General features: G+C 41.4%; 1 protein-coding gene across 3 annotated transcripts in view; it reads right to left on the reverse strand.

The window, feature by feature from the left end:
• GABRG3 (gamma-aminobutyric acid type A receptor subunit gamma3) overlaps window positions 1-18,343 on the reverse strand; it is a 302,729-nt gene extending 284,386 nt beyond the window's left edge. For all 3 annotated transcript variants that reach the window (XM_059466828.1, XM_059466827.1, XM_059466829.1), the window contains exons 1-3: window positions 18,015-18,343; window positions 14,723-14,871; window positions 1,498-1,565 (exon numbers count right to left, since the gene is read on the reverse strand). In XM_059466828.1, the coding sequence (XP_059322811.1) occupies window positions 1,498-1,565; window positions 14,723-14,871; window positions 18,015-18,067 (270 nt within the window). In that variant the 5' untranslated portion in view covers window positions 18,068-18,343. The remainder of the gene's footprint in view (window positions 1-1,497; window positions 1,566-14,722; window positions 14,872-18,014) is intronic.
• Between the last annotated feature and the right edge of the window lie 4,219 nt (window positions 18,344-22,562).

Below are 22,562 nucleotides of genomic sequence, written 5' to 3' on the forward strand. Positions count from 1 at the left end.
CCCAAGAACAGATGAGAGACCCAACTGCAAGGGCAGAAAAAGAAGCTTTATTACAAAAGATTAATGATTATTGGTTTATATAGACCGATACGATACACTCCCACTTGATTGGCTAGTTAATAAAAAACATCTTTCTCACACACCATCCTTGAGAAGAACAGGAAAACAAAGTGGAAAACACCACCTGCAGATTGTTTATACTAGCAAGTTATCACATTCCTACAACTCCCTAAAATTCCCAGAAGACATTGTAAGAATGTTTTGCTGTTTCTCTCCCCCTGACCAGACTGGTATCCACAGCAGGCCATCAGGGAAGGACAAGATAATTAGCTATTTATTAGTTCAAGAATGGAGCAGCTACTCCCATTGCTTGACATTCAGTACTTCACATGAAATATCAATCAACACATTTCACAGTTGGTGAATATGACACCAAGATGTCCACAGTCCATAATTTGTTTCTGTGTTTACTTGTCAGATTTTGAACTACAAGGGTGCATAGGAGTCTTTGACCACCTTTTATTTGATATGCTGCAATGATTTGCCTACTTTCATATTTATAGGCAAAACCAAAGAATAAGGCTGAACAGACACCTTTTAAATTCAGGAGCTTTTCTTCCAAAAATACAAAAGATACAAGCAATGCATTCATTACATTCTCATAGGAACACTGTACGCGGCAGCCTTTGAATGCCATTGTGAAAAGAGACATTGCTTTGAAGAGGTTATTTTAAAATCTCAAAGTACTGTAAGATATTAACAGGCCCTCCATTTCCAAGTTGTATTTAAAAAAAATCAACCTAATTTAAGAAGGGGCATAATATGATGAATCCAAACTCAAAAGCTGCACAAGCAGCCACAACTACCCATAACCCCATATCTACATAAACATTCAGCTTGCTTTCTAAATCTGATTATGTTGCTGCAGCACTGAGGAAAGACCTAGAGTTCAGACTGTAACAAGGGACCAACCATAGGTTTATTATTGCCACACAATCACATTCTCAGTTTCTCCTGCCTTTACACATACAGTACATCTATGAATAACTTCTTCAAAGTTATACTCTTACATTCAATACTGTTGGTAACTCAGTGAAAGAAAAGCAACCACTGAAAAGATGATGAATTCCAAATAAATATGCTGTTATTATATGATGACTTTCATTAACTCCACATTATTAAACTGTATATTTGATTGCATCTTGAAACAACATCTCAAGAGCTTTCTTGAAAATGACTTCACTTCAAACTTTTTTTTTCCTAAGATGGCTATTTTATCACTGAAAATCTACCAGCATTTTTCAATAGACAACACAGAGCATAATATTGCTTATTTGTTCTCTTGATGAGACATAAAAACCAGAATTACAGCTGAAAACAGGAGTAAATCAGAATCAAAACAACTTATCACTGTGGTATTTAGTGTCTTTTTCAAAAGTTAGTATTGATGCCAAGATCAGCAATCCAGATAAAAATCTTTGTAAGTAAGTCACTTACCATATTTATTGATGATACAGGACCAATGCTGTTAACGTAAATGTCAACATCAATAACTGTTGGTTTTACTGTGGAGAAAAAAAAATTAGTATTATTTTGCAGACAACATAAATAATCACTTTAAATACTTTTGCCCCCAATAACCACAAGTTCTTTTTATCAGGTACAACTACTGAGAAATATGGATAATGTATTTTTAAGAAAAACATGGTTCTATTCCTCCTACTCAACAAAAATAATTGCCAGAAATTAAAACCTGTACCACTTCATCATCATGATTCCAATTTTTCAGCAGCAATTTGTTGAAGAAACTTTCAGTGCTAGGCCTGGTAGCTCAAAGTAAAGCTCAAACCTAAGATGCCTGACATGAAAGTAGAAATAATGTAGTGCATTACTTTTTACCTTTGCCTCAACATTCACGTCCTTTAGCCTGTTTGTTCCAGATCAAAAAAATCCTTCCAGATTACTGCATCTCATTAGCCCTGAAATCATCCTAACTTCGAGTAAAATCTGTATGAAATCTGATTAGCTAAACCTAAGCAACTTCTCTTTCAATTCAGATTCATTCCCTTCAGACCACATTGCCTTTGCACTCTTTCATTCATAGGGTTTTGAATTTGATTTGGTTTAGCCAATGCACATTTCCTATCAGATCTTCCATGTTTTCAGACTTCAAGGACTTTATAAGCCAAGACAAGCTCTGTATTCCTTTCTTTTGCTGAGGCCACTAGGATTTCTCTTTCTTTCAGCACCTTTGGTGTCAGTGTAGCTGCTGGACATTACTTAGCTCCTACTGGTGACATGATCTAACTCTAAAATGATGCCACTCTTACACCAAAAGACACATTAGGTTTTTTTAGTTATACTGCTATTATTCTAGCCCCACTGGCTGGAAGAATACATTAAGCTCTAAATTGAAATCTGAATTAGTGGTTTACTTTCTCCAGAGTTAGCTGACTCAAAACTAAGTCTAAAGAATAAATGCTATTTTAACCTGCATAGTGAGAATTGATGCAAACTTGCCCCTAGTAAGCCAGAAGCTTCTGTTGGACATCTTTCTTTCCCACAGAAGCACCTTCTCCTCTACACTGTTTTCAAAAATCTCCAGAGAATATTCAAACCACTGAAGTTTGGAAACTATGTTGAACTTTGACTTTTTTCGCTTACCCCCAGGCCTCCTACAATGAGGAAATGCAGGCGTATCAGCCACGCAAAACTCAGGAAGCTTTCCTCTGGGAAGCTACTGAGCAGAGAAGTGAGGACAGCAAAACACCAAGGTTCTGACAGAAGTTTATTTCTGGTAACAGTCAATTGGTCTAAAGCCATCTGATAGATAGACAGGGATCTTCACATGTAAAGATGAATATTTTTTCCCTGCATCATCCAAATTTCAGACTATCAAAGAGGTGTCAAGTAGTTTTAAAGTACTTGAAAATTTAGATGGTTATGAAAAAAAGAACTTGCATGCTGGCCTGTCCTGTAAGACTTTGTATGTACATATCATTAGGAAGGCTATATCCCCTGTTGCAAAACCAGACATTAAAGTGGGTACAAACAGTGGTGAAAGATGATAACCATTCTCTCTAATTCATTTTTACAATTACAATTAAGTAACACATACTTTTTGACTGTGTATGGTCAGAACATCCAGGATTATTTAAGGTCATGGTTTTGAAGTGTCTAAAGTACCAGCTGATGAACTCAGATCTCCCCTTCAGCAAAAGAAAATGTGAATTCAGCTGAACAAGCTCAGCTGATTAAAGCAATTCTAATTGTACCCAGCTAATAACTAAATAGGAGTCTAGCAGCTTCTGGTAATGAGTTGCCTCAAAATGCAGTAATAAATGTCATTACACAGGAATTGGTAATAGCAAGAAACTACAGCTAGCTCTTCCACCAGAACAGCATTCATGGAATAAAGAGCTCTAAGCCTTAGAGGGTTTATGCACGTGTCTACCTGGAAGCTCAAGGCTAAGGAGTTCTGGTGAACATTAATGGCAGTAGACTTAAGGATGCAAATTGGCATGCAACTGAATCTTGGCAGGATCAGGAACAAAATTCAGGACCAGAACACAGTGCTAGAAATCTGGTTTTTTAATCTGTTTAATCACTGCAGTTAAGTATATAAATAGAATATGAGGTGATAATTTTTCCTGGATGTTCCGGACAAAATTCTCTTACACTGCAAAAGAAAAATATTAAGCACTGTGTATTAATGCTAAAGAGAATTTGATCTTAAAGGTCTAACCTTGAAACAGAACACTTAACAAGGGTCACTTTTTTATCAAACATTTCCAGTGAAATTCAAACTGAAAATAAACAATAAAAAAATACAGGTAAGCTATCATACCTGTTCAATTTTTTTTAATTGAAAGTTTATTTGAATTGGTTTTTTAAATTTTTCTTGACAGAGGTAAAAAATACAATTGTAATTTGATTGTATGATAAATGTTTGTTCAGGTCTTAAAAGAAAAGACAGAAGAACACAGTTCTTGTTGCCTGTGGTCTTTCATGGATATAAACACATACAAACAAATAAAGGATTATCAGGTATAAATTTCAGATTCATCATGATAAGTTTTTAATTCAAATACCAACCAAAATGTAGCAAGGTTTTAAGATTATTTCCTCCAAAATGTATTACGAAAAAGGAAATAACTTAGTCTTAATGTTATCATGTCTTATTAGAAAGAACTTACCCTACAGTGCTCTTAAAAATAGAACTGAGTTTCATGGAAATATGAAATAGCTACACTATCAAGAAGGCTGGACCAGATGATCACTGTGCTCCTTTCCAACCACTCTGTGATTCTGCAATTTCAATGCCTGCTCAGTTTTTCTGTGTATTGCATTCATTTGTGACTGCTCAGTTCATGAAGGAATTCAAGCCACACATAAAATTGCTGAGCTGCAGATGGAGCTTTTTTTCTTGCACTAGAAGAGTGCTCACAGTGTTGTTGACAGAACAATTAAAGTGTTAATCCCTCACTAAGTGCTGACAATAAGATTAAATATGGATACTCAGCTACAGGACTGTTTTGTTATTGGCCTAAACCCAAGATAGTCCTGAAGAGCTGTCAGAAACTTAGAAAAAATACTGGCAGAACCATGTGTATACGACACGCAAGAGAGCAATTAAAGGTTGTCAACAAATGTTCCAGCCTTCTCAAAGTTCTCTGAAATGCTATTTAATATATGGCAGTAACTTTCCCTAAAAGACAGTGTAAGCACATCTGAGTAACTGCAGTGTCACACTGCTACTCAGGGCTACCTAAGGTAACCTAGCTGCTTAGCACAGTCATTTAATCTTCAAGCATGCTGGTTTTAATTGAGATGGGGATTTATCAAACCAATCAAAATGTTTTTAAACAAAACTAAGGTCATCTGATCCAAATGCCCTGGCTTTGAGACAGACAGTGTTTATATTCCAATCAGCTTTGTAACTATCACATTGCAGACACTACCAACAAGTAGTGCCTACAAACTTTAAAAACATCTGACAGTTCAAAACATATCTAGGACAACCATAGGATTCTTCCAGTCCTGCATTGTGGATTTAAACTGGTGAAAAAAACCAGTACCTGAGGTTGAATCTCATTAAAATCCATGAAGACATTACTGTTGGACACATATGAGTTGATCATGTGTATAAAAAACTCAACAGATAAATCAAGAGAATTTTAAAAGACTCTTGAGTAAATCAAAAGAGGGAATGTTATACAATTTCATGTCATGTAGGGGGAAAAAGCTGCAAAAAGTTCCTGTCATTTTATTATGCCTATTTACTACTCTGAATTATCCTGTCCTTTTAAAAAAGAGATCTTTTGATAGATCTCCACTATTCAGAACTGATACTTATTTCATGAATGAAACTACTTTTCTTCCTACAGAAAGCTTCCTCCACATTTGAAGTCTGTCCAAATAGCACTAATGTTCCTGCATAAATCATAAATATTTAGAAATATTTTTAAAATTTTAATATTGAGAAATATTTTTACAAGCCAAATTAAATGGAGTATGTCTTACTGAGGTGTCATAAATTTTAAAATAAAATTATTTTTTGTTGAGAGTTAACCTTTCTTACATTGTTCAACCAAAATCCAGGTTTATTCTGGTTTTACACAACACATCAGTGATAAAAAATGTAGACCAATACACATTTATAGAAGCAAAGCAACAAGAACCAGATTTTTAGAAGGCACATAACTACATAAAAATCACAGTATGATCTCTGTTCAAGAACTACAGGGCCACTTGAGTTCTGCCCAAATTTCACAAGACTTCTGAATAAAAAGACTAACAAGATTGGCTCTGCAGTAATGAGATATTTTTTTATATTGCTCTATAATGATATTTTACATTCCCTCATTACCACATAAATTGCTATTTTTAAATTAGGACAAAGCTGTAATAAATCATTACACAGTTATTGGTAACTGTAATAGTAGTGATTATAGTGTTAATTTTTACTTTGCATTGGTGATGATGACTATTCCAATTTTCCTACACTACCTTATAGGAAGCATCTATTTGTCTAGCTGTTCCTATGAAACAAACTGCTTTGCCAACAAATCACTTCTCAAGACCAAATACTGTTGGCTAACATCTCCATTTTACAACAAATCACCACATTTGAAGAAAAAAATGGTAATAGGAAGTGTTAAGCCACCATCTCTCAAGGTATCTAAAAGATGAGTGGATGTGGCACTTAAGGACATGGTCTAGCTATGGATTTGGCAGTGTTAGGTTAAGGGTTGGACTCAAATAACAATCTTTTCCAACCTAAATTATTCAGTGATTCTCTTCTACAATGCTACGAGTCTATCAGTGAGGAAAATTAAAAACCCTCATTCTTCCTGCATGGAAGAGAATGGGCTTGAAAACATCTGTCAAAGTCCTCGACTTGCTACAGACACAGAAACTGACAGAAATGACACCCATGTGTTTTAGGTTCAAACTACCAAAACAGAACTGCAAATGAAAATCAAAAGAAGAAAAAAGTTTGGGTTAAAGCAATACCAGGATGAGAACACAGTCCTCTGAAAACAGTATTTTTTTACAGGCTAGGTTTGGTTGTCATTTTGTCCAGGAGTGTGAATGACAGTGTGCACATGAACGGACTCCCTCAATTAACTACAAATCACTTTTATTCTTCATTTCCCACCATAACTATCAATCAACCTTCAGCACTTTCATCCTTCATTTACCATTCTCTAATGCACAAGCTGTAATTTTTCAAGTATTATGTTGTGGAATGAAAACTGTAGATCTTAATGTTTAGGCTTGTTTTTCAATCAATCCCTAGAGTTTTAATTTTTGTTTTACTTATATTCATCAGAGAGGAGAATTCTGGTGTGATATAATAAGACTGAGCAATAACAGAATTTGTTCCTGCAAAGTCTAGCAAGGTAGCAACCAGGGTCTGGATGAACAATAGCAGCCATGAGAAAACTATACAGATGTAAAAATGAGCAACAATATTTAAAATAGTATGTGCAGAACATAACATGTACCTGTTTAAAGATAACAGAACAATTAGTTTGTGCCACTAACACTGAACATTCTTGCATTTTACTAATACTTTCTAAGAAACCTTGTTAATGACAGCATAGTCTGAGCAATCAGAGAGGGAAGGGATAAGGAGAAAAGAATTTTCACATGTAAAAACTTTCCCTGACTCTTACCTAACTTTCAACCCATGGCATCCAGAAAGTTTGCATGCTATACTCCCATGATCCCCTCAGATTAAAAAACCTGATAGTGAAGCTATAGAAAAGAAGAGAGAATAAGAACTAGCATCTTCTACATTGAGTTTTGTGTGTGACAGTTAAGACTAAGAGTCAGGCAAACATTAACTGTCAACCAAACCTTCCTACCTACAATGCTATTCAAGAAAAAAGTTCCATCTGTGTATGCGTCAACCCATTTCAGCAAATAGTCTCTGTCAGGAAATAAAACACTAAATAGAAATTATCTGTGTAAATTAATTATTCACATTCACAAAGATAAGGCTGTATTTTAAGGGAGCTTGCTGTTTAGTAATTGGGTAAAACACAAAAGCAGTACTTTTTTCAAGCTCAGAGATTACACACAAGACATAAGCATTTCAAAGATACAAGTGGCTTTATCACTTAAAGAAACGATACAAGAAACGAGATAAAGGAGCATTTTATATAGGCAAAAAACTGCATTAGCAGGGATAAATTATTGGCAGTAAATTATTAAGTAAATTCAGAAAAACAGTGTTTGAATACTAAAATATTTCGATATAGTGAAGTACAATAAGCTTAAAGTGTTACTTTCCAGCATTTCATTTAAATCAGGTGATCTAAAAAAAAAAAAAAAAATTAAACTGGGGTTCTTTGGAGAGTTTTAAGCGGAAACATTGACTTCTAGGGCTTCAGGCTCAAAGCACTGGACTAAAATTTCTCTTCTTACACTTTCAGTATGGCACATTAAAATTTTACCTGAGAAAAGGATGAATAAAAAGTAGGATGTTTCCCCTGAGGGTTGAAAAGCTGCAAACCAAAGCAGGTCAGAAAGCCAAGGTAAAATTTTCCCGTACTCAGTCCACGGTTAAGCAACCAGAAAAGCAGAATTCAGGCATGAAGAAAGCTCACTGTCAAGATCCAGTCCTAATCAGAGTTGCTCCCATGCAGGATTTTCAAAGAGCCTATGTTTAATGCACTGGACCAGCATCAAAATAAGACTATTTGTTTATGCAATCTTTCAAAAGTCAAACATGTATCACAAAAACCTGAAATGGGTATTTTGGAGTGTTTTATAGAGTAGTTTACCCCTAATTTGCTAACCTTGCAATTAATATTCTAGAAATGTTCATGGCCAACACTGCAAAAGAAGGCATCAGTTCCTGAAAATGGCAGAGAATTAGAACTCCTGCAGAATCAAAAGAAATCCCTTCTATCATCCCACTTAGAACAGAGATTGCTCTCATCTTCATTGAACAGCAATCCTTTCCTCAGGAACATTCTTCTTCCTGAGGATTTCTAGTTAGACAGCGAAATCAGAACAAAAGTCTCTGAAAGGAAGACAATCCACTTCTACCCCACCAAAAAAGAACAAAAAGAGAAGTATCAATAAGAACAATCAATGCATTTCTGATTTTTTGTTATGATTTTTTTTCATTGAGCTCTCACTATATTCAGCCCTGTTTCCTACTAGTTCTTAGCCACAGTACTCTGTGTCCTCAACATGAGGTTATTCAAGTTTATTCTTTCATATAAATCTAAATTAGACTAAACTCTACAGTCTTCTGCAGTGCCCAGTATTACAGAAGTTGGATCCAGGACTATGGCTTTCCCCTCCTGAGTGCTGCCATAATACAAACAGAATTTACCCCATCTCTCCTTCCCATGTGCTCTACGTTTACATACAAGTTGGCTTTCCAGGTACAACTCTCTCTGATCAATTCTGAAGCAATGAATGCCTCTCTCACTATTTCATGTTATAAGATGCCTGACACTGTCTTGTAGGCTAGCACCAAAAAGGACTTACAGCAGAAAGCAGTAATTTGACCTTGCATGACACTTCACAGCTTTCTCTGCACTATGATCTGGAAAATACTTTGATCTGTCAGGCAATATGCAGCCCTCTGTCACCACGTATGGGGAAACCTAGCTGGAGCTAATTTAAAGAGCATCAGGTGTGGCAATCAGCAGCTAGCAAAAATAATCTGACAGCCTCTGTGGTAATCGCCTGTGGTGCACTTCAGGGTTCATTTCTGTGTGACATGGTAGGAAAGCAGGTCAGACAGGAGAAAGATTGTGATACTGCTTCAGAACTCAAGATTTTCAATAAGATTGTGGCTGGAAAAGGACTTGTTCTTTAAAAACCAACAGAGTTGTTTCCTCTCAACCAACAGATTTTCTCCTCGCACACACTGAGAAACTGGTTATATTAGTTGCGAAGAAAACTTCTAGCTGCTTTAAAAGAGGACTGCTGTTAATGCTCCCAAACAGCACAGTAAAGTACATCAGACAGAGCTTAGTCTTCTGAGTTTGCTGATTCAAATGAGCCCATCTATTTGTACCAGCTCTGCTTGTACAAACCTAGTCAGGGTAGTGAGAGCTGCACAGCAGTATCTGAGACTGCTCTCATCTTCAGAAATATGGCTAATGGTTGTAAAGATACTGGAGAAGTAAAGAAAACCAGCATGACTCTCAAGACAGCTAGAACTGGCAGAGTCATATTCACTTCATATTCCAAAGTGAATTTATTTGGGCTTATAAATAAAAAATAAATACAGATGACTGCCAGAGCTGCAAGGATGAAATAATTTTGGAGGGAGGGAGGGAGGGAGGGAGGGAGGGAAGGAAGGAAGGAAGGAAGGAAGGAAGGAAGGAAGGAAGGAAGGAAGGAAGGAAGGAAGGAAGGAAGGAAGGAAGGAAGGAAGGAAGGAAGGAAGGAAGGAAGGAAGGAAGGAAGGAAGGAAGGAAGGAAGGAAGGAAGGAAGGAAGGAAGGAAGGAAGGAAGGAAGGAAGGAAGGAAGGAAGGAAGGAAGGAAGGAAGGAAGGAAGGAAGGAAGGAAGGAAGGAAGGAAGGAAGGAAGGAAGGAAGGAAGGAAGGAAGGAAGGAAGGAAGGAAGGAAGGAAGGAAGGAAGGAAGGAAGGAAGGAAGGAAGGAAGGAAGGAAGGAAGGAAGGAAGGAAGGAAGGAAGGAAGGAAGGAAGGAAGGAAGGAAGGTTGGTTTGTTTAAAAGCAAAGCAAAATTCAAAATTGGTGTTTGTTGAAAATGTCTCAGAACACAGATTGGTGAAGCCTTCTTCAACATATGCAATTCAGAGGCTTCCCTAATGTAAGGATACATCTGAGAAAGAGAAGATGTAAACATGAAATACAAACTGCCTTACTACTCTGCTGTTCAAAGCCTAATCTAGGGTGAGACTTTTTCCTTCCCAATACTAATGGCACATTTCAGAAACCTCCCATATACTAACTTTTTGACTGGTAACTTTCACAATTAAAGAAAAAGCTTACATATAAGTTTCCACGCATAAGCTCACTCAGGAAATGTGACTGGAAAACGTTCCACTTAGTTAAAAATTTTCTGTTTAAGGTAAATTATATTACATATAAAGTTAACCTTGAAACCATTTAGGGTTCTGAAGACAGCTGTTCTTTTCCCTAACTTTGTTGTGGTCTAAGCTGTCCATGAAGGAAGGTGAGAGGGGAAGATTTCATTAAAGTAAAATGACTTTGAAGGAAACTGTGTTTTGCTTCATTGTTGGGTTTCTTTTGTTTGTTTTTGTTTGTTTGTGTGGTGGGGTTTTTATTGTAATTTAAATTTTAGACCTGTCAATCAAAGAAAAAAAAATATCAATTACAAAAATCTGGTTTATTTCTAGAATCTAAATTAAACTGAAATATTTTCAGCTCTAATTATCATCATTCCGTTCTGTGCCCTGTTGGTTTGCCTAGTATTTCTGTTTCATTTTATTAATAAAAAGAAAGTAAAATTTCAGGGCCAGAACCTGGTCTTACTAAATTTCAGGATTTGTATCAATGTGACATGGGAGAAAAAAGCACACTTGCAGGGTAGCAAGTCTTACTGCACCTGCACGTAGAAAATGACGCATGTCCATTAAAGAGGTCTTTTCTTCAAAGCACTTTGAAACAAAACACAGAATACCTGCCTATGGAAGAGATGTTAAGACCTTCACAGTTTGGAATTGGTTTAGTTTTTTTTCTAGGATTGGTGCCTTTCATACCATGCAAAAGACCTGAGTATCTCAGATCTATAATTGTAGCTGGTAAAAAAACAGGTGAATAAATGCTTTACATCATAAAACATTTTTCTTTTTGATCTAATCAGTACACTGTTATTAGCTCTTCAGTATAAAGTGCTTTCTTTCCTTTTTTTTTTTTCCCAGTTCAAAAAGGCATATTTTTTTTGCGGTATAATAGAAACTTTCCAGATACCACCAGTAAAATAAAAACCCTAAAAAGCCATGATATTCATGGAGACAAGAAATCTGCCAAATGTGTGGCCACAGGGGATGCAGTCAGGCATTCCCCTGCTGGTAGAACACTGCTTTGTTTCCAAAGATCAAAGGAAATCTTCTTTGAGTGAGACAGGTCCTGTAAAGGTATCACTTTCCTAACAGCCTTCACAGGTTAGCTGTTTTGCCTAATATTTAGTTTGTTCAATCCACTCATTAAAAATCCTGGCTTGGAACCTTGCAGGTAATGCCTGAAGTTCTGAGTGTAGATCGTGCCTATGATCTGAGCAACAGCAACTTATGTAGAAGCTGAGGCCAAGTACAGGCCAGGATGAGGGGAAAAAGGAAAAAAATTTCCTAGTCTTGCATGCAAGCAGAGACCTACACACTCTTTACAGTGGTTTAGATGTGCTTGGGTGACAGGAGGAAAGAGGGTAGCCAGGTGTTCACAGTGCCCTCACTGATGGCTGTACTGCTGGCCTAGAGGAGATGAGATTGCTGACAATGCCAGTGCCGACAGTACAGCAAAAGGGAACTCAGAATATGCTTGTACCAGGTAGGACTCTATTTTGAGCTAGGCAAAATATCAATTGCCCTGAAAAGAATGAAAACCACAGAGAAGTCACTGCCTGTGCCAGCATGCACTTTGATATATTTTATTCACCACAGTCTTCTGCTCTCCTCCTTTTTTGGCTGCAGAAGTGTCTTCCCAAGTGATCTGAAACTGGCAATCCTAACCTTAGAAAGTGCAAAGTATTTCCTGGGCCTTTCTGACTGCATTCAGAACAAAGATCATTTCCTCAGGATGACAGCTAAAGCTACACACTGTTAGAAATAGTGGATTTGCAATAAATGATTGAAAAACTGAGTGAAGAGCAGCGTGACATGAAATGGTGAGTGTCCCTGTCCTATGGGTCACACAACTTACTTCCCAGCAGTACCATGCTAATGTGAAGGCCCTAGTGAGTAGGGACTGTATATGAGTCCTGGATTTAACCCTCAGTATTGGCTGAACTGCTGCTTCAATCTGAGAATCCCTTCTCGCCTCTTCTACTGGTTCACTCCATGCTTCCTCTAATTTCCAAAACATGCATTTTCTTATTGTATGGTCTATGTTATCTGGCACACTACCTTTTCTTCCTGGTGCTCTAGCTGGTATGTACTATGCTTTAAAGTATTTGCATTAATACTGAGACCTTCAGGGCAGCAAGACAATTCTGTCGCCAGGACACGTCAACCACCTTGTTAGGAGAATAACCAGCTCCCAGATGGAAAGGAAGATGTGCTTGAGTGTGAGGCACCAGCCAGCAATTCAGGCAAGTTATCTGTAATGCCTGATTCTCTAGCATTCCCCTTGTGTTCTCCTTGCCAAATGCGACAGCTCCACAACTTCAAAAGGGCAATGTTATTTATCTGCATCAAAGGTAGGAGAGGTGCAAAGAGGGACCAGGGGAGGAAGCACAGATGAACTGACTTCTGTGGCATTTGAACAACACTCAGCACAGGTTCTGAAATAGCCAGATTATTATCAAAGACAAAAAACGGCCTAGGACCAAGATGCTTGATAGAAACAGATGTAGTTGAGAACTATAAAATCTGTTTGATATATGAACAGCTGTGTAATTTGACTCCTTTCTCTAAAATGAAATGTTGTGGAGACACAAAAGGAATTATTTTGGTAACAATGACTTCCCAGCGCTGTAAGATATGTCTGACCTCTACTAATTTTATGGCAACTGATATGGGGACTTTGAGTGATTACTTTGCCCCACATAAGCATAATGTAATTCGCTCTGCCTTAAGTCAGTGATCTGAGGACACAGTGTACAAAATAAATAAAAAAATTTGTCTGAGACTGTCTTCCAGATGTTGATATGGGTGGGAAAGTGTGTTAAAGCATTTCTCCATCAGATATTAAAGATAGCTAAATCCAGCATGACAAACGAAGTAGAGAGAGATAAATGTCACTCTGGGATAAAAACAGACACATCTATAAAATATTATCTTTGTAAATACTATGGAAAATCAAAGTCATAGCTATAAAAAAGAACTAAACAGACCCTCTTTTTAATACCACATGATAGTCTTTGTTTTTCTGCAACTCTTGCATTATTGTGTAGCTATGAAACACTCATAATTGTAATGATGAATACGTATAGATGGCTCTTACTTCCCTCTAAACCAATCCAAAGGGATCACCTAGAAAACATATGAATACATGTGCCATTAACAAACAATAATTTCACTTATAATCAGTGGTAGGAATGCTCCTCTAATCCCTGCAAATATCTAGGGAAAGCAAAATATATAAAATATATATTATATTATGTGATTATTTTGAGTATTCCTCAGTCTCAGTTTGTCCTGAAACACGTGCAAGGTACAGTAAATATAAATGACAAATTCTCTCTGATTGCTGTCATACAAACTTGCTATGAACAAACTGAGCAGCAGTTGTGCTACAGCCAATATGCTGTAGGGGTGCAAACTGAGAAAAAAAGGCATAACTCCAATAGGTGGAGCACTAAAAACAAAACAAAATAAAACAAACAAAAAAAACCAAACAACAAAACACCACAAAAACCAAACAAACAAAAAAAACCCAAACTAAATACCGCAATTGGTTTGAAACCTCATTATACAAGTTAAAACAATGTAATAGCCCAAGATGCTAATATGCAGGTACCTACAGGCTCTTACTTAAATTTTATATTTATATGTAGTAGTGCTGACCATGATATACTCTGACTCTGTAAGATTTCTTTTGGAGATGTCTGCTGGTTTGTGGAAGATCATCTCTGGAGTTGCCCTATACACAGGCAAATCCCAGTGCCTTATTCTCTGCATTAAGGAGCACAACTTTCAGGATCATATTTTGAAGAGAACAGGTGCACATTCTTCTCTTGATGTGTCCTACTTTCTGCTTTAATATGCTGAGGTTTATGCTTCTCAGAGTGTGAGATTTTCAGCATGGACTGGATGACAAAAGAGGTGTGCTCCTCTGCCAAAGACCTGCTGAATACTTAAGGACTAGCCCTTCCATATCCTTACACAAACTCTGTACAAATCAACAAAATTTTAGGACCCCAAGCTACCACCAGATTTCCTTGTGAAAATTAGCATTTTTAAAGTACTTGGAAATCAACTTAAACAAAAAAAATTTAATCTACACTTCCCCAGATATTTGTGCACACTTCCAGATTATAGTAACATATCTACTCTGCTCCAGAGAAGCTCATCCTCACTTGTGCAGAAAGAAGTACTTACTTCCAATATCTGGCCGCAGCTTTTTGTCATACTCTCTCAACAGCTTGTTTAGAATGAGAGTCACATCTGTATCTTGTGTTTTTGGAGCTAAAACCCAGTTTTGGTTAGTTGTTCCATCTTCATATTCATCATCTTCAACCTTTCTAGAACTGCAAAACAAATGAAACAAACAGGTATTATTTTACATTACTAAAATAGGATGCAACAGGATGCAGCAGGATGCAACAGGTGCAACAGGATTCTCCCATTAACAATTGCTGAGTATCTGTGGATGGGTCATGATTGACAATTGTTTAGAAATTGTTTTCTGGAAACGTCCTCAAAAAGTTATACTCTAGAAGATAATACAGCTATCAGAGTAGTATTTTATATCCTGTATTTTAATGAACCTATTCTGACTAGTTTACAATATACTTTTACAAAGAGCGAACATCTGCAGTATTACTTTATTAATATATCAAGACAACTGATTCATCTCTTGCACAAAGCCTAATAAGAGTATTAAAAATTCAGATCTGTTAATGCTTCCTGATCATTTTATCCTATTAATAAATTATTATATTCTCAGTGCATGAATTTCAGAGTTTAATGTATTACAAGGCTAAGAATTAAGAGCTCATTCCTTGAATTTGAGATGGATTATCACAAGCACACAAACACATTGAATAAATTAATCTGAATTTCCCTACAGCTTTAGTAACTTTTTTTAAAAACAGTACTACGCCAAGAGTTGCAACTTTATTCATTTATAGATGGATTATGTTTATTTTAAGGCTATATTAATGCAAATGTCCTGAAACTACAGTTTGGCCAGAAATCACAATAAGAGCTATTTTCACACAAGACTAATTTCATTTGTGCAGCTTTTTGTGCACGGACTTTAAAATGTTGATTTGAAGATGATATCTTCATCAGATGTATCTTTTGGTATCTTAGAAACCAAATCTGTTTGATGCCTCTCACTGGAGAAAATCTATGACAGACTGAGATGAAGTTATTAGGAGAAAAGATAACCTCAGTGGTGGAGCCTATGTAAGGAATCATGTGTTATTTCAACCTGCAATTACCCAGGGGATATGATGTCATTTTGCAACTTTTTTACATAAATGTCAATAATTATGTGAGGTGCAAAGCAGTGGAGAATGAGAGGAACAAGCCTTGTTTATTCATGGGATGTGCTACACACATCTGTGCAACTTTCTTTCTCTCCTTCTCCTTTTCTCCATAATGACACCAGTGATTTTAAAATACCTCAGATGTCCAGAAGACTTGATAAATACTCTATGTGAACATAAAAAACCTGATACAAATGTAAAAATTTCATCACAGAGCATCATCGACCCTCACATTGCTCGAAGACCACAATTTGAGAACAAAATGAAACTTTAAACTGAAACTGCTTTACAGCCAATATGCTCCTAAAGATTAACCACGAATCACTTAACATGACCTCACAATTTGCAATTGCTGTAGGCACAATTTCTATATAAAAATAATTTTTAAACCTAGACCCTGGAGATTTTCTGAAGAGAGCTCATATAACTAAGCTGTAAAAGTAGAGAAAACTTAGGACAAAATTTTGAATAGACAACCACTACTTTTCTGTTATTGGGCTGTATTTTTTAAAAACTGGACTTTGTTTTCCTTTTTCTAATTCACCCAATGAGCATTGAAAAAATCAAGAGTATTTTGGGAGAATTTTTTTTTCCATCAGATTCATGATAAGCCCTGTGTCTTAATACTGCTGTTACAGAACCATTCTCAAAGGAGGTATCATCTCCAAACATACATGGTTGATATTTCCGAGCTGAAGCTCTGCAGTGGTGCTGAATTGCTGATAGCAAAGAAGGACAAATCATTTGTCTTCTTCTGCTGCAGCCACCACAACTTTACCACAGGTATTCAGACTGCATCTGGAAATGAGAAGTGAGTTCAAGCAGTATCATGATTCCTATTTCAGGGAGATGCTGCTTTAAAACAAGTCACTAACAAGAGTCTAACAAAGCACTGTCAGATGTTTTAGTCCCCTCACTCTAGCAGCTTCTTTCCTAGAAAGTACCTCCAAACCATTTAAATCCCCACCTATCTTCTAGATTAAGATTGGTGGTGGAAGAGGTTTCACAGTGGATCAGACTAATACACTAGACACATATTTTTCAAGCTTTTTTGCTTTCTCCCTTAAGAAGTTATTACTTCCCTTCCATTGCTTGTCTCTACATAGTTAAGGCAATAGTGCTCCTTCAAGGCACTTGAGGTTGCATTTTCCTTTTGTAACCCTACAGGTGACTGGCAATTCCTCTCATATTCCTGTGATCCAGAGAAATAACTACAGGGTGATGACAAGCCAGTCTCAGACTAGGAAGGAAGAAAGGCTACATGCCTTTCCCCAACTCTTCGTCAGTTCTGATTCTGTAAGGAGACAGAGAAGAGACTGTGCATAAACTGCAGGGGAGGAAGTCTAGAAAACTCTGAGAGGCTGTCAGGGAAGGGTTTCTTTCCTGCAATAGGTGTGTCCCACTCTCGCTGTGGAGGCTGGCACGAAGCATCCTCTAGTTCCTGCGGGGATTTAGGAGATAGGCACCATTCAGGTGTGGGGCAGGCTGCCAAGGCGGACGAGGGAAGGCCTTTGAGCATGCCTGTAGCCTGGTTTGTGCTGGTTCCTTCAGGGGGAGCGGAGCTGACCCCTCTGACTGGGTATTCCGTGAGGGTGTACACAGCCCCGGACAACCAAAAAGACCGAAATCCAAAAGGTCAGGGCTGACGCTGCCGACTCTGCCCCTCTGGCCTCTAGGAGAGGATACCGGACCCCCTTCCCGGCCCTGAGGCGGGGACCAGGGGATCACGCACCCCGCGGCTCGTCCCTCACGCCGACCCCGCCCGCGGATCCCCCAGGGGTGGCGTGCAGGGAAGCCGGGGCCGCGGGGGGAGCCCGGGCAGCTCCAGCCGCTGTCCCACCGGGTGCCGGCAGCCGCCCGAGGGGGAAACTTTCTGCCGGGCCGGCTTAGGACAGGGCCCCCGCGGGCGACCTCCGGCTTCACGCGGGGCCGGGAAGGGACAGCGGTGGTGCCACCGCCCCGGGCGCACCCGGAGCCGGGCGAGTCCCGGGATGGGAGCCGGGTAAGCCGTGTTTGGGAACAGAGCCCCGGCACGGCGCGGAAGAAGGTGGGGAAAGCCCACTGTTCTTCCTGGGTGCCGAATATTGTGCAAACTCCGGCAAATGGGACTTCAGCCCTCCAGCCCCGGTGCAGAGAGGAGAGGGGCTGGAGGGGAGGCGAGGGGAGCGCAGACTTACCAAGCGTGGAACACTGAGAGGAGGAAGAAAACCGGCAGGAGCTTAGCGGACATGGTCCGGACAGCGCTGGCCAGGTGAGAGGTGCGACAGGATGAAGGAAACGTTGCAGAATGTTCACATGGAAGGGAAAATGAGGCAGTGAGGTAAAGGTCTGAGCCTCTCCTCCTCTGTATTCTCAGCTTAATACCCTGAAGAAAACACTCTCTTCCACAACGCTCCGAGAAGGGAGGAGGGAGGCGAGAGGGAAAAGGAAAAAAAAAAAGGCAGAAGAAGTGGAACGAGGGGGAAATCCCAGCGGAGAGGCCAGGTATAAATCAGGCTCCGCGGGCTGACAGGTGTTCAGAGGGCGCGGAGCTGCGGCGCGTCCCCTTAGCCGGCAGCCAGCAGCCGGGAGCAGCGGCGCGGCCTCTCCCGCTGCCCGGGCTGGCGCTGGCCGTGCCCCCCGCGCGGTGCACAGCGCCGAGCAGCCCGGGCCCCGCCGGGCCGCGGGAGCCGCGGGGCGGGCCGGGCCGAGCCGGGCCGGACCGGGAGGGGGGCGGGCCGGGGCGGGGGGAAGGGGCGCACCTTGCCCCCCCCGGAGCGCCTGCCCGCAGCCAGCCCCGCAGCGCGGCACCGGAGCGCTGCCGGGGACCGCCCCGCATCGGAGAGCACCTCGTCCCCCCTCCCTGCCCAACAGGTTCCCGCCTCGCCGGCAAGTGGAGGAGCCGGGAAGTGAACCCTGCCCCCGCCCCAGCGGGCGCACACACACGCACACTGGAGAGGGGGAGCAGCAAACCCGGCAGCCGCAGTCACTCGGCAGCTGAGAGTTCTCCCCGACATCAGCAGCCCGATGCCCCGGACAGGGTGGCCGGTGGAAGGATCCCCTTGATGTTTTGCGGGATCCCCTCACGCCCAAACCCCACAATTACTTGCCGAGAGCTCCCCCACCGCCCGGGGCTGGGGGTGCTCTCGTCGCAAGGAGGGAGAGGGGTCGGGTGCTGGTCTCGGGGTGATCGGAGCGAGGGCATCCCGATGTACACACGGGCGCAGATCGTGTAATCGGTGCGGCTGCTTGCATGGACAGATGGACAAACCCAAGGCAGTGTGTTTCGGTATGCCTCTGTATCTAGGTGGATGCATGCAGAAGTTTGCATGCACTGTACGAATGCATGGATACACATGTACATATGCACAAGGTATGCCAGAAAAAATGTATACACGGAGAAGACGTTTACACGAATCTGTAGGCTACTAATGTGTAAGACCAGACTTATATGTACATTGTGAACTTCGGAGCAAATTAGGTTTTTCTGCTGTGAGAACTCGTAAATGAGACAACAGTCAAGTGTATTCAGGGCAAAAATAGTTAGGTTTGGACAACTTTTGTCTTTTTACTCCACTAGGAACAGCACAGTGATTTTTAGCGACTTCAGTTCTCTTCAGGTGTGTGGAGCTTTGCACCAGGCATCAGGGTAATTGATTGGAATATTCCCCTTTGTTTTCAGAATGGGGAGTCACAAAATTTCACTTACGTAATGCTAATTTGAAAACAAAAAACTGCCAGAGGTACAGCGAGTCACTGCTTTCCTGTGATCAGAAATCTCGGGAGTGTAAATCTCTGTTTCCTTCTCCCTTACACATAACTTCCATGTCCTGGGGGAGTCGTTTTTAATTGTTTAATTAAAACCAAAATCTGCTGGAAGATGCAATCTTGCTTTTAGAATAACTCCTACATGACGCCTAGAAGAGCTGGCTATAGGGAGTTCTGTTCCTGAAGTTAATTTTTGTAGGAACGACACAGCTTAAGGAAAATCTGTCGTGAGTCAGGCAATTAACTCTCAGTAATTCACTTTGGGGGTTTTCTTTCAACCTTTCAGGTTTGTGTGTTTTTTTGGTTTTTTGTGGGTTTTTTGTTTTGTTTTTTTTTTTTTTTTTTTTTTTTATTTCCAACCTAAACGCCTCTTTACTAGATTACACAGCAGTTCTTTCGTGTTTACTTTGTCTAATTGCAGTTACCGTGAACTGCTAATAATCATTTCTTACAAGGCTTGTGCTCTTTTCGGTCACCAGCAGAGAAATGCGGGTGGAAGCCAGGCCGCCTGCTGCTCTGAGAAAACGAGGGAGGGAACGGACGGGGAATGCTCGGGGGTTGCCTGGGTTTCAGCAGGAGCAGCTATGCTGACGGCCAGGCAGCACGCCGATCCGCTGCTGTGAAGTTTGCGGGAGCAGCGGCGCTGCGGGGCGGGCGGGAGGCGGGACGGGGCGAACCGGGGAGCCGCCGCCTCCCAGCGACCCGAGACGGTCCCGGCCGCGCCGGCTGTGGCACCGGCGGCACGGGGCTCTGGCACCGCCGCACGGCGCCGCTCCGCAGGCACCTGAAGGGTTCCTGAAAGCTGCTGCTTATGCGAACATCGTTTAGGGCTCCCAGGTCGCGGTCCTCACGTCTCGGCTCGCAGCGCCCGCGCGTTTGGAAAGCAAGGACGGGAAGCGCCCCACATGCAAGGAGGGTTTTCCCCTGCGCTGGCCATATAGAAGAATGTGTGTATGCACACGCACACTCAATTTGAATAAATAAAAGCTTAGCCCGGCCTCGGTAGCCGTGGCGGGGAGCCCAGCAGCGCGAACAGCTGCGGCCATCGGGGAAGGCTGTGACGGCCGGGCCGGGGAGCTCGCTGGGGCCGCCGTGCCCCGGCCACATCCCGGGCGGGCGGCACGAGTGAGCCGGATAGCAGGTGGCAGAGAGACCCGGGGAGAAACACGCCGGCGGCGATTTACAATGAGAAATGGCGAGAGCAGGTCCAGCCCCGCATCGCCGCTCTCGGCGGCCCTGCTCCGCGGGAACCCCGGGCGGGATGGGAGGAAGCCGGGGTGGCCTCCCCGCCGCGGCGGCTCCGTCGGGCGCCGCTCCGCCTCTTCCTCGGCCGGCAGCGCCATCCCGCCCTCAGCGCGGCCTGGCGCGGCGGCGGGATCCTCTGGCGGCGGCGGCGGGAAGCGCCAGGGATCGGAACGGTGCCCGCTCCGCGCTGCCTCCAGCCGGCTGCAGAGCGCTCGGCTAGCCCTGCGCCGCGATAGGAACTTCATGTGACCATCGAGTCACTCAGACCTCGAGAAAGACCCTCACAGTGTCCCCTCTTCCCTCGCAGAGTCTCATGAATCCCCAAGGCTCGATCGCAGCAATGTGGGTCATTGATTATTGACTCCTCCTCAGGCTGTAAGAAAAAAGGCGATGTTTAAGGGTTTCTTTCTGTTGTCCTCGGTGTGTTAATGCCAAAGGGATACTTTAGCACCACTCTTCATTACACCTCATGCCTCGTTCATTTTTGCTCCTCTTCTTCATACTCATATCCTTTTATTTTACTTTTAAGCACAGTCGCTGCCTTTGTTGAGTCTTTCAAATTGTATATTCAGGTAAGGGTCTTGATTATCCAGCACAGGCTTTAACAAAAAAATATTTTATCATGCCATGTAATGATAGTAAAATGTTTAGGTTCTCAGTAATATTCTCCAGCACAACAAAATGCATCCACATTTTAACTTACCTTTCATTGCACTTTCACAGAAGGTGAGTATCTTTTCAGGATGAGGGATACCTGTGTGTTATGTCCTGTGCAGTGGGGAAGAATGAGTCTCTGAAAGTAGCTGTGCTGGAAGCTAGCTAGCATAAATAAGGGAGGAAATGCCAAAGAAGGGAATGGGACTCATGGATCACATTCCACAATTCCTAGAACTGAGGGCCCCGTCTCAAGCGCCAAATAGTTTGGGCACCTGAATTTTCTGAGATTCAGTGTTGAAGGAGAGCCCTACTGGTGGTACTCCTGGCACTGCAGTGCTATCTTATACACCATGAGAAACACAGAAGGGAACTGGGGCTCCTCTGTGACAAAGAAGGAAGGACCTGAAATCCATATCCTACAGCTCTTGGAGTCCTCCAGCTGAATGCTTATTAGAGATTTCTAAGAGGCTTGAGCCCCTTTATTCTGACTGAAGGTCTCTGTTGCTCCTGCTGGAGCCTTTAGGTATGAAGTTGAATCTCAGAGATCCCAACTCTTTCTGTGTGCTCTCAGTTCTGTCCTTCAGCACAGGGCTCTCTGCTCTCTGGCTCATGGGCAGGATAGGGAGAATCCCTCCTGATGCTGCCATGCTGCAGCTTTTCAGCAGCTTTGTGTAGACTTTGGCAGAAGCATGGGCATCCAGGGCAGGCAGGGCTGCTCCTCTGAGGCCATCCTTGAGCAGTTGTCCTAAGAACATCAAAAACACCAGCCCACAGTGAATGAAAAACTGAGCCCAGATCCACTGAGGCCAAAACTGCCTTGGGTGGCTGGCTCCAACATTTATTATCATTTATGTGTTAAGTTATAGTGGGTGGTTGCCCTCTGTGTAGTAATTTTCCTACCTACAAATCCAGTTTATCATTGTTGGTCCAGTCCATTACAATCTATCAGGATTTCTCAAAAACTCTCCAAATTCATCTAACTGAAATTAGTTGGTCTCTTCAATCAATATTCTTACCTTTTACTTTGCTTTTAGCCAGGGACTAATTTAAGCAGCAACTTTTAAGACATTATGACT

This window comes from Ammospiza nelsoni, chromosome 2 (genome assembly GCF_027579445.1).
Source record: "Ammospiza nelsoni isolate bAmmNel1 chromosome 2, bAmmNel1.pri, whole genome shotgun sequence".
NCBI classification, from domain to species: Eukaryota; Metazoa; Chordata; class Aves; order Passeriformes; family Passerellidae; genus Ammospiza; species Ammospiza nelsoni.